The sequence below is a fragment of the Zea mays genome, chromosome 1 (genome assembly GCF_902167145.1).
Source record: "Zea mays cultivar B73 chromosome 1, Zm-B73-REFERENCE-NAM-5.0, whole genome shotgun sequence".
NCBI lineage: Eukaryota > Viridiplantae > Streptophyta > Magnoliopsida > Poales > Poaceae > Zea > Zea mays.
In genome coordinates this window covers 21,135,965-21,148,611 of record NC_050096.1, presented here as the reverse complement: position 1 = coordinate 21,148,611, position 12,647 = coordinate 21,135,965, and the positions used below count along the sequence as shown (strand labels likewise).

Genomic DNA, 12,647 nt, shown 5'->3' with positions numbered 1-12,647 from the left:
AAATGTAGAGACAAGAAAGGATAAAATAATAACTTCTTAAATTTAGCAACATCGTTTAGGGTACATTAGTCCTTAAACTAACATTTATGAACCTTTTTACATGATAGTTAGAGATGCTATTAGTCACCGTGTTTGGTAATTTAGGGACCAAACATGCCCTTAGTCATTTAATCATTTTGTTTTAGCTCATAGGTGTTGTTTGGCTCAGACATTGTTACGAGAATGGCAATGGAATCTCTTGTCGACGGTAATGGTTGTTAGCTATAATTAGATTGGATATTAGTACTTAATACTGATATCGATATCTATTAGCCCTATAATCCGTTCGTTACATTTTAGGTTTCACTGGACCAAACACCCTCTTAGGGTTTTTCCATAAGAATAAAAGAGAGTGAAAGAAAAATATAAGAGCTAATTTAGGAACTTTATTTTTTTAGTTGAATTTCTATTTTCTTAAAGAAAAATAATTGAATTCTCTTGGAAAAATCGATTTTTAGGGAAAATGGGGTTCTTAAACTAGCTCTAAGGTCTAGTATAGGAACACTGAATTTCTATATTCACAAAGAAAATTAATTCATTTTTACTTAGAAAGATAGTAATCCTTTTTTAAATGCGCAATTGGATCTATACCATTAAAAGATCCAAACTTTAGATATATACCATGGACCCCACATGTCATTGACTCATGTGGACCCACATGTAAGTGAGATAGTAATGGTATGGATCCAAGGTGGTGATCTTTTAATGGTATGGATCCAAATTTCCCTTTTTTTAAATAGAATTCCCAAAATAGCTGTAATAAAACAGAAATTTCCAAAGAAAAAACGGTCGAGGAGTCCCGATGCGGCTCTTTCTGAATTCTGACGCCGTCGATGCATAACCTCCTCGTGCGTTGTTTGTCTCTCTACTTCTCTAGTCTAGCCCCTCTGTCGCTCTCAGACGACGGGTGCGCCGCCGCCGCCGCCCTAAGCCAGGTGCTGACTGCTGAGGCTTTCTTTGGTCTCTTCGCCGGCGACGACACCCGCCAGGTACTCCCACCCGTTCTTTTCCCTTCCCTTCATCCTGTTCGAAGCTGAGCACCGAAACCCTAACCTAAAGCTATTTAGCTATTTGACAACCCTCCTAACTTCGAAGTTTTTTTTGTTGTTGCAAAAATCACCCATATTCCTTTACTGGATCTGCCCCTGCTAGTATCCACGGTGTCATTGCAAGACAAGATGGTTTCCTTCGAGATGAATGACCTCAAGAGTATGGACTTGTCACCACTCTTTTTTTAATTGTCTTCCCAATTTTTGTTCCATTTGTTTCTGATAGGAGCATAGATAGTTTGTGCTAGGCATGAATGTGTATTGATTTGCTTGACGTCCTTTGTTTCTGCCTCATAATTCAGAACTTAACAAGTTAGCATGTTTGCAAATTGTCTTGTGATGAATGTGACAAAGTCACCCTCAGGGATGCTACTTTGTTTTGAAGGTTTGCATGTCTTTAACTGATATTTGATGATTTTTCAATCATATAAACTGTGACATGCACCTCATATCATGTAAAAACAGTAGTTTTAATGTGTTGATCCATCAGGGTAATATCATGTGTGGAACGTGCTGTATAATTTAACCTGCATTTTTTTGTCTAAATGTGTTAGTGTTACAATTGACCATGAGTGGCAGCATATATCATGTACTGTGTGCCTGTGGTCTACAATATGCCAATATCACTTGAGTGGTAGTTTTAGTGTTATAAGTGTGTACAATGCAAGAGAGGCAACTTGCTAATTCTTTTTTTTCCCTTCAAGGGTGGGCTGGGGGTGTTATTAGAAAGAACAAGTATATGGGTCTGTTCATCCTCGATAGCATGTGTGATATTCTAGCAGTTTGTTACTGTGTCTGATCTCAACTGAGTTTGTCCAATCTGTGGAAATATTGGCTCAAGTGCACCAACTGGATAAAGCTTTCAGGCAAACCAAAGATATTAAAGTTCAAGATGTCTGCTGGTTAGGCCGACACAATTGCCATACTACACAAATACTAACTGCAGTGCTGAGCTGCTGTCTGACTGCTGAATCCTCTGAAAGATGCTTGGATTTAGTTGAAACAGGCCTAAGATGTTTATGCTAGTTTTTAATTGACTACTGTAAGAAACATCTACTCAGCCATTAGCTAAGAGCAACTCCAAGAACCTCTCTGTATTTTTCCTCATTGATAGGAATGGAGATTTTGGGTGAAAAAATGTCCTCCAACAAGTTCTTTAATTAGATATATAAATATTGCCATCATCTATTCTGGATTTCTCGCTAGCTAAAGATGGAGAGTGAGATTGGCTCTCTAGAGTGCACACAAGATCTACAAAATCTGCTGGAGGGTGGTAAGATAGAGAGCAATTTTTATTCAAATGGCTCTCCAAATGATGATTTAGAGTGAATTTAGGAAAGACTTTTGGAGATGCTCTATGCTCGGTCAACTTCCACTTTGAAACCTTGTTCTGTCTGGGTTTTGATGCAAATTTTCAGCGATTCTCAGTAGATTCATCGAGCTTAAAGTACCACCTTTGGGTGGTTTGACTGTGTTGAAAAGATAATGTTCAATGATCAAAGTGTGACGAAAAAAATCTGCCGTGCAAAATCTTTTGTATGAAGTTGCAAAAACATATTCGCTGGTTTAGATATTACAGTCTATTTTTTTCAACTCATTGATATGTGCGGTCTGAATTTCATCTTGCACAGAGATTGGGCTTGGCCTGACAGGCTTTGGAATATTCTTCTCATTTCTGGGAATTGTTTTCTTCTTTGACAAGGGGCTCATCGCAATGGGCAATGTAATTGATCTTCCATTTTGTAACTTGCTTTTGAATCTTTTGAGGATCTAAGTTAACTCACTGTGCATATGGTTCACCTTTTTCTCTTGATGCTATTCCAGATTCTTTTCCTGTCAGGTTTGGGTTTGACAATTGGTCTGAAATCAACTATGCAGTTCTTCACCAAGCCAAAGAATTACAAGGTTATTTTGCAACCACTGTATTTGCTAGGGCTATTGCCCTTAAACATGTCTAACATCCCATCTTTCTCGATAACTGCTCTGGTGAACAGGGTACTATCTCATTTGGTGCTGGTTTTTTTCTGGTTCTCATTGGGTGGCCGTTTTTTGGCATGCTCTTAGAGGCATATGGCTTTATTGTACTCTTCAGGTAGGATAGTTTTTTTGTGACCGACTGGTCCATTCTCCTTTAGTAATCTGCAATTTCTTGTTGAGACAGTAAAAAAAACAATGCTGCAAATACCTATTCATTTCTAATGAACCTCTATTTCTTCTAAAAAGTTCCTTATATCTGGTCGCTGACTTGGCAATTCCATTGCAGTGGGTTCTGGCCAACACTTTCTGTGTTCTTGCAGAGGATTCCTATCATCGGCTGGATTTTCCAACAACCATTTGTGACATCGGTAAGAAGCTCGCGACACATGATGTTCTTCTTTGGTTCCTCAGACTAGAATCTTTGCCCCGTGCCCATTCTGACAAGCCCAATTTATCTTGTGTCTGCAGTTCCTTGACCGCTACAGAGGAAAACGTGTTCCGGTCTAGCAACCTTTTGCGCAATATATGCTTGCGGTGTAGCAACTAGCAGCCTGTATTTTTTTAACTACAGTAGCAAACTGATTATACCGATGTCTGATCCCTCATGTTTATATGTTTTCTTTAGGATTGCTCTTTGTAAATTACAGCCCCAAACTGGCCAAATCAAAGGTCCATTCCTTTGAGACCAGGATGCAGGTTCACCCATGAAATGGATCTGTTGAAGAAACTCTTAAGCTTGTATGGAAGTAAAAGCTAATATGTTCCTTTATATGATAATATAAGTTATATATTATTGTGTGGACCGAGTTTCTGAACACAATTGCGGTTCATGTAATCATGTATGTGGCTCGACCCAGGATTACTAGACCTTCCAAATTTTTAAGGGGTTATCTAAATGATTCACAATATAACTAGGAAAACCTTGAAAAAACACACATGAGTGGCACATGAGAATCAACATTTTTTGTGAGGGAGGATAAACAAGTTGTAGTCTCCGTGTTTGGAAAAAATCAGAAGATAGAAAGTGCCATATAATTTACGGTTCTGGAGATGGAAGATAAGGCCACCCTGCATGCAAGGTAAGGCTGTCTCCAGCAACGTCCTCTAAATTTCATCCTCTAAAAGAATATTTTGTGTCCTTTACAGCACCCTCTAAAAGATTTCGTCCTCTATATTTTTTTCTACTCCAGTAGCGTCCTCTAAATTTCATCCTCTATATAAATAGTGTTACCAGACTTTATTTTCTACATTCTTTTTTCCGCATTGGACACGCACAGAAAAATATCATTTGTATATCTAGTATTAATATACGATGTATATTAATTTTTTCTTCACCTAAAATAGTACGCCTTTTTATTACAAAGTTTCCTTGGCAGATCTTAAAAAAATTACTATACATATTTGAGCAGACACCTAATAATATTGCTTGCTGCTACTTATTCTTCATTAATTCAGCTACAATACTTATTATACTGCATGCTGTTGTACATTTCTAGCGGACCTGAAGTAGAGAGACACGAATAGAGGAGCCGCTGCATTTGGAGGTGGTTGAGGACGTCCTCTATTTTACCGGACCCTTTAGCGCATGTTGTTGGAGGGAAAAAGTTGATCACCATGCGCTAAATATAGAGTAGAGGAGCATATAGCACACCTTGCTGGAGAGAGTCTAAGTAGAAAAAATGATTATTCTATTAGACTAGCATATAGTTTATACTAAGTACTAACGTTACGATTTGGAGAAGAAGAGAGGTCGACGACGGAGGGGAAGACTGGTGCGGGAGGATAGGAGGGTGATCTAAATAACATTGTTTATTTGATTTGATTAAGGGGAAGGTGACTATCGAGCGATCTGAATTATTGATTTTGATAATGTGTTAAGTCTGAGTACAATTTATTTGATGAATTTAGTGTAGGTTGTGAGTGTGAGGTTGATTTGGTTAAACCTGTGGATTATACAGTGGTGTAGACATGGTAAGGTAGGATAAAGAGCGAAATTGATTTACAACGCAAAGTAGAGATGTATTGGTTAAGTCATTTGATAAACAACTTGGCCAGTCTACCCTCTACGACAGTTTACAACTGTTTAGAATCACTGTTAGTTATGGTAACTGTTCATCCACTGTTAATTAATCTTCACATCCCTGTTCTGCACTGTTTATCGGGTGCCAATAATGAAATCTTTGTCGTCCTACAACCGATGCGCACGTCACCGCTGATTCTTTACTTCTCGGGTATTGCTTATTGGACTATTGTGGAATGCAGATCAGCAGGTCCATCCAAAGGTGGTTCCTAGAGCCAAGAACCAGATACCATATTCTTGCTCGAGCTCCAGATCAGCAACACGGCATAGGTCGTCGTTGTTGTTGCTTCCAGGCTCACCGTGTGGTCCGTGACGTCCGTCACCCACTCACGCCGGAACAAGGGGCGTGTTCGGCTGGCTACAAGCCGACACTGTTGCAGCTGTTTGGACTGCTGCAGCTGCAATCCATAGAGAGAAAAATACTGTAGAAGCCGCAGCCGCAGCGAACAAGCTGAAGGTGATTCTCCCTATAGTATGAGTTCCACTGTTCATCATGATCAGATGATTTTTTCGTGATCATGCAACTAGAGTTTAATAATACAAAGCTTAGACGGTAATTGCCGAGCCAAACACCTTATTAATCTCACTCGGATGTGATTACAAAAGACTACTCAGCGACAGTACTTTGGATCAAGCTCAGCAAGCACAATGGCGTCAAATTCACATTTTGCCGAAGGCGACAATGGAATGCCAAAAAAGTGGCACCAGCAAGAAGGCAGTTTTACAGACATGTAATCGGCCCCTAGAACTAATCCAAATCCCCGCATGTAATCAGACAAATTAAGCGCCTAAACCTAAACCTAATGCCAGATACTAGTCAATGTCTTGTCAACATCGCTCTGTCATACCCAGCAATGCCTGCTCTAGGAACCAGAGTCGTTAGCTACAAAACCTTCAGCTGATGTCGTCAGCAGATCAGCTGGAGGGTCTCCCTGACCAGAATGCAGAAAGACACTGGCCCAGTTTGACGACCTGTGCACGATCCTTGAAGGGATGCGGTCGCTATCTTCACCTCCTGATGCTTCATAACCATCGCTTGACGATCTTTTAAACTCGATGCCCCTGTGAGCTGTATGCATCATGGCTCCCTGCATCTCATCAGCTGTGGCCGAGGAAGTGCGGAAGGGGTGGAGATTTGGTGAGTCAAAGCTACTTTCAGGCGATGAAGCAACATTTCTTGTGGACGCTGCAGTACTCGGTTGGAAAGCACTTCTCGCTTCGAGCTGTAACGGGGCTAGACTGCCACAGATTTCTGTTGCTGCGTCGCTGTAGTTGCTTTCGGTGCCGCTTGCAGATAGAGTTGCAAGTGGGTCAAGAGAGAGTTCAGCAGGGAAACCTCTCCTGTCTAGCCGTCTCTTGTAGCTAGGCAAATGGTCTGGTTTGCTGCTGTTCTCTGGGGCGCCATGTTTTCCAACTGGTTTCAGGATTTTGGATTTCTTCCTTGCCTCCGCGGCTGCCTTTGAGACTTCCTCTGCATTAAGCCGCGCCAATGTCCATGGACTGATTTTCACTGCTCCAGCTTTTCTCCTTGCTCCTTCCTCTTCCTTAGTTTTCTTACTGCCTGAATTCCGTGAAATGCCAATCTCTGGAGGAATGGCATCGAACTGCGAAAGAGAGGACCAAGCAATAAGTATCAACTGCAAAAGGTGGAAGAAAGATAATGCATGCTGAATCCTAGTGGAACTACAGTGTTGATTTATCGTCTGATTGTCACCAAAATATTATGCTATTTGTTTGAAAAAAATAGCATACTTCACTAATGATGAATCAAGACAACTTCAAGCACATACAAATGCAAGTACTTGAAAATGTAGTTACTACTATCAAGAAGTCATTTTCACATATAATGAAATCTGATTTCAGTTGGCATTTATATATACAACACAATCGATGAAAATGTTCAGCTAACTAACAAAACAACGCATGCAATATCCGGACATGTATATGATCCATGGTCCAGTCATATATCACGTCATGTTGTCTTTGGCTTATCCAAGATCTCCATTCCCTTGGCTGCATAAGATTTTTGACAGAAATGAGTGATTTTCTCATACCTGGTCTTCCAGGAATAATCTTGGTGGAGTGCACCATGAACCACGATGAAGAGGCCCAAAAGAACTGGCTGTGCTAAAACCAGTAACAGAACTAACAATAGACATCTGCGGGCTTTGGTGTCCAGGAACCTCTTGTTGTTCCTCGTGCTCCCTCAAAGCTATGATGTAATCATATGTGCTAATTCCCTGGACACACATGAAGAGGATTGCAGTTTAACCTCAAGTTATATGGAAAAAAAAGAGCGTCATGTTTAAATGCACAAAGTTTTCTATTTTTCTTGCAGAACACCTGAACCAATTATAGTTAACTCATAGTATGCGACTAACTTATTTCAGTAGAAAATGTGACCAAAACAATCGACTCTTGTGCTATCATTAGTGGGACAAAGGAGCGCTTGCTCTTGCTGTTTCTTACTAAGGGGATACTTAATTTGAGCTTCATAATAATAGCCATGCAGTGGATAAAAAAAACAGTCCACAATAGTAGCGATCAAGCAATCCATTCCAGGAAGCAGGAATATTGATCCCAGAGGTGGGCCAAAAATGGAAATTGCAAACATGTCTATTGTTGTAAGATATTAGTCAAGGAATCCCGTTGAACCTCAAGAGCAACTTACCTTTTTTACAAGAAGGACATGAAAACATAAAAGCTGGGCAAGTGGTACGGTTGCAACCATTGCTAAAATGGTGCAAGTTGCCTGCAAAAAATTAGAACATCCAATCTTGTAACCTTTTTCAAAGAGCATTGTTTTAGTTTACCAAAAAATATATGAACTTCAATGAAGCGGACACATATTCAGTAAGTAAAGGAAGAAAAAATTGTTCAACTCACCACAACAATTACAAAAGCCACTGTTGAGAAGCTGCTTCCCAACTTTGTGACAACCTGCCTGGAGAATTCTCCTCGCTTCACAATACAGAGAATCAACACAAGTCCCCCCGACAACCACTGCATCACAAGCTGGATCAAGTTGTACAAACCATGGAGACCTGTCAAGAACCTACCATGATACCATAATAGGAAGGATGCAGAACAACATTGCTAACTATATGCATTGCTCCACTTGGTACAGATGTTAAAGGTAAATGCAATAACAGAGGGGACCTCTTTACATTCCGATTTGTGTCAGTTTGTCATTTGTCAAGAGATCCACACTTACCAGGATAACTGCAGAAGCCATTAGAACAAAGAAACCTTTGTAGTTCCTTTTCCCTATGCAATTGTTAAGCCACTACAAAAGAGCAGAGGCAGCAGGCAAAATAAGACCATAATTCTTATGAGGTATCATGTTTCTTAGTATCAAGGGAAATCATAAGAAAAACAGATCTTACTCTGCAGTGATGGTCAAAGCCATCAACACATTTGTCACATACTCTACAATGCTTACTGTTCTTCAAAACCTGTGCACGAAATCCAAATCAAAAGGTGAAGAATTATGCTAGTACTTCATAAAATGTTAGATATAATGAAGACACTAATCAAGATCCCAAATGTATCAGAAGACTGACTTTCAATTCAGCTATAACAGTTGAATCAGAAATTCAGAGCACAATTAGATAAATGTCTAAATGACTTTATTTGATTCAAATCACTAGCCTTGCTTATCTGGATTCAGTATAGTTTGCTACAGTAATTCCTGAATTTCATGGGTTTCCCTCATAATACATCCACATATTGGTTAGTTTGTCAAAGCTATATTGATTACTGAATAGCAAACTGAATATTAGCAAAATTTGAAGTACAACCATGAGCATGCCACCTACCTGCGATCTACACAAGCACATGCCAAGCTAAAGCATAAACAGCTGGAAGATGTAAAATTCACTGTAAAAGTTTTACTAAATTTCTGGATATTCGCTTGGCTTTAATTTGTATCGGCTTATACAACTTCTACAGTATTTTTGTTTCTATGAATTGCAGCTACAGCGATCCAAACAGCCGGCTTTAATCCGAAGCGAACAGCCCAGACCAGTATAGCTTGAAGAAACAGGACAAGTATGTTCAGGTATGAGTATTCATGTGCAACGCATGAGCATCAGCAACAGCTAGCAGATAGAACCATCAGGGAAAAAAACTGATACCGTGCTATCACTAGCACTTGTTTGTATTGAATAGCCCCAAGAGCAATACATGGAGTACATGAGTGCAGTACAAGGAATAGGAAAAGGACTCGTTAACAATACCTCTGCTTCGCATAAGCTGCAGAAAAACATGCCTTCTTCACACATTTTGTGTTCTGAAGATAGACTGTCTGAATGGAGACACCGTTTGCAAAGGCAAGAGAATGGGAGACAAACCAGGGAAATAATTCCAGAAAATCTGGGCCAAGAAGGCGAATCGTTCCTCTCAAGCATGCTGCTCAGCTTCTCACTGTTATCAGCAGTACCAAAAGTCTCACTTAATGGCCTTCCTCCATGATTAATCCCCTGATCCGAATTCACATAGGAGTGCTTTTCATTCTTATCTAATTTCAAATTCTTCGTTGAATCGAAAATGCCTGGGTCTCCAGGATTTGTTGCCGCACACCATATGTATAACACAACAACACATGTAATCTGCAAAAGAAGACATTAATCATTCTCGAGGTAAAATTGTCCAGTCGCTCAAGTGAGCAATGATGCTATATAGTCTAACGGATGTCATATCATCATTCCTTTACGACAGATATGTGCAGCACATGCAAAGCAGATGACGTTCTCTACCAGCGTTTGAACTTGCAATAAGTACCAAGAACTGTAAAGCACGGGATGGCTGGCAGCGAAACAAATACCGAACTCCAGATCTATGCATACTAGCGAAATAAACCCCTGAAAAAAGGGCAGGAACCTCACCAATGGAGTGTAGATAGCCATGGCCACAATCTGGAACGGCTTCGTCCCCACGAACGGCACGAAGAAGACGTAGAAGGCGAACCCCAGTGCCGAGAACACGGCTATCGCAACCACCTGCAGCTCGCCCGTCAGTCAGCCAGTCAGTCGCTGAACACTATAACAGAGCGCGACGCGTGAGGCAAATGCTAGGATTGGCAAGAACACTGCGAGGAGGGAAAGGCGAGCGCACAACCCCACGCCGGTGAGTGGATGTGGATTATACCTGGAGAGGGTGGTACGGCAGCTGCCACCCATGCTTCCTCATGGCTGAGTTAACTCCAAGTCCAAGAACGAGAGGATGCCAATGCTGAGTGAGGGCTACCAAGATGCGGCGAACACGGCTGCCTCACCAACCATGGCGCTTCTCTTTCTCAGACCCATCTCAGGAAAGGAAAACCAAGAAATGCCTTACTCCCGCGATGCCCAGAGGCCAGAACCAGAGATTGCGGGAGGGCGAACCAAGAAGGCAAGGACCAAGAAGCAGAGAATGTTGCTTGGGTCAGCGATAATGGAAAGCGGCAGATTCGAGCGGAGGGAGCATCCAATGCGGCGTCTCGGGAAGTCGGGACGGGAGTATGACGACAGTGTGCCTGCGGTGGCCATCCCTCCGGCGCCTCTTGGATTTATTGTGCAGGGTGGAAACGGCGATCTGCTGCTAAGTCGTTGGCGTTAATCGTCGCCTTCTTTCTTCTGTATGTCTCCGTTTCTGCTGCTACGCTACGCGCGTGTGTGTGGTGTGCGTTTTCCTTTTGCTAGGACGCCTGCCACGTACGTAGGATACCGCTTGACATCGGTCAAGGACAAAGTATGTGGCGGCGGCTGCTGCTGCCACAGTGTGAGCACCCAGCCCAAATTTTGAGTGAGGGCTAAATAATGGGCTAGTAATACTATCTCTAGTAGCTTACTCATCTATATAATTATTATCGATGTTTAGATTCGAGTGTCCTACCAACTAGTGAATTAGTAGTGCGTACTCAGATCCAGATAGTTGATGCAAGAAAACACAAGCCTTTATCAGGGTTCAGACAAGAGAAGACCCTACTTTCAGAAGGGGTGGGACTTATATTACTTACAAATAGGTGCTTGTAGTAGGGGTACAAGCCCGGTCGAGAGAACGAGAGGTTCCCAAGTCCCTGATGGTGATTGAGGCAAGTATCAATATCATTGTGTAGGGTGAAAACCTGTGAAGTGCCACGATTTGTCGTGTATGGAAGAGGAGATGAGTCAGAGCCCCTATAGCCAGTATGATCGTCGATATGGCCTGCGTACTTGCCGTTGACTTGAACTAGGAGGTGGACGTCTGGTCCCTGTATTTGCATTTTGACCGAGCAAAGAGCCGAGGCCAGGGTCTGGAGATCGGACGCGTACCCGAGCCTGTCTGATGGAGGTGTTGTCCGAGTCGTAGTTGTTGAAACAGTGATAAGTACTCCCTCCGTTTCTTTTTATTTGTCGCTGGATAGTGTAAAATTGCACTATCCAGCGACAAATAAAAAGAAACGGAGGGAGTATGGTGAAAAGCGCATGGTAATTCTCCCCGTATGGTGTAAAGCAAAATTGACATCGGTCCTGTAACCATCCCGTTGTCAGCAGCCTTCGTGGAGGAGTTGGTGGCCTCCTTTGGTCGGCGTTATCTAGATCGAGACCAGGTTCGGACAAGACGGAGGTTCCTCCCGAGGCCTTCGTCGATCCTGCCTCGAGGCATACAGTTGTACATGGAGGGGGTTAGTATAGTTGTCGGAGTGGTCTCCTGCGGGATTCGCGGGGAGTTGTTGCCGGGGCAGTTGGCCGAAGCCGGCCGAGCTCGGGTGAGGGTGGAGTTTTCTTCGAGGCTGAGGCCGACTTCGGGCGAGGCGAAGTTCCCTCCCAAGGGTGAGACCATGCTCTGACGCACGCACGTCCCATCCGGAGTTGTTTAGCACAGTAGTCGGCGTGGGGGAGCAGTGGCCGTTATTCTCGGGCGTGCGTCATCGTAGTTGGTGAAAGTGGATGGGACTGCGGTCCCGTCACTCCCTGTTTGACTATGGCGTCACGTGGGGTAGGTATTTGCATTAAAATGCTCATGTCTCTGTGGTTTCCGTGACCTTTGACTGAGGCTGGGCTCGGGTTGTCTTCATGTCCGAGACAGGCTCGTGCGATGCGGTGAAAGTAGCCTAGAGGGGGGTGAATAGGCTACACCTGAAAATTTTCACTAAAAACTTCGAGATAGGTCAAATTAAAGTTGCACTGGTGCAAACCGGTTCAGTTGATTTTGTTTACAACTGAACAAGTTTGAACCTGTTCAACTTAGATTAGATAATCTGTTAAACAAATATGACGAAGTAGTGAAGAATTTTGCTAATGACTTGCCCTACACAAAATCTACTCAAATAGATAATATGAACCAACCAACAAATTTAAAGCGCTTAACAAGAACACACAAGAACACGCAATATAACCTGAGGTTCAGCAACCACCACAAAGGTGTCCTACTCCTCGTTGAGGAGCCCACAAAGGGCCGGGTCTTTTCCAACCCTAATCCTCCACAAGCCGACCACAAAGGTCAAGACAATCTCTTCTCAAATATGCTCAAAGAGCGAG

General features: G+C 42.3%; 2 protein-coding genes across 3 annotated transcripts; one reads left to right on the top strand and one right to left on the bottom strand.

The window, feature by feature from the left end:
* The first annotated feature begins 852 nt into the window (after window positions 1-852).
* Window positions 853-3,868, top strand: LOC100284198 (uncharacterized). The gene is made up of 7 exons (NM_001157093.2): window positions 853-1,028; window positions 1,192-1,248; window positions 2,720-2,811; window positions 2,913-2,993; window positions 3,083-3,180; window positions 3,352-3,433; window positions 3,534-3,868. Exons 2-7 carry the CDS (start codon window positions 1,218-1,220, stop codon window positions 3,570-3,572), a joined length of 423 nt encoding a protein of 140 aa, NP_001150565.1. The 5' UTR covers window positions 853-1,028; window positions 1,192-1,217; the 3' UTR covers window positions 3,573-3,868.
* Window positions 3,869-5,699: 1,831 nt separating this feature from the next.
* Window positions 5,700-10,754, bottom strand: LOC103631961 (probable protein S-acyltransferase 22). 2 transcript variants are annotated; one of them, XM_008653822.4, is made up of 9 exons: window positions 10,294-10,754; window positions 10,032-10,145; window positions 9,384-9,755; window positions 8,532-8,600; window positions 8,360-8,431; window positions 8,032-8,148; window positions 7,817-7,897; window positions 7,200-7,385; window positions 5,700-6,749 (listed from the first exon to the last, which is right to left on the bottom strand). In XM_008653822.4, the coding sequence occupies exons 1-9, from the start codon at window positions 10,333-10,335 to the stop codon at window positions 6,009-6,011; spliced, it is 1,794 nt and encodes a 597-aa protein (XP_008652044.1). In that variant the 5' UTR covers window positions 10,336-10,754; the 3' UTR covers window positions 5,700-6,008. The 2 variants fall into 2 exon arrangements, with proteins under 2 accessions (XP_008652044.1, NP_001313492.1); NM_001326563.1 differs by having other exon boundaries at window positions 5,787-6,749; window positions 8,032-8,160; window positions 10,294-10,655.
* Window positions 10,755-12,647: the final 1,893 nt, after the last annotated feature.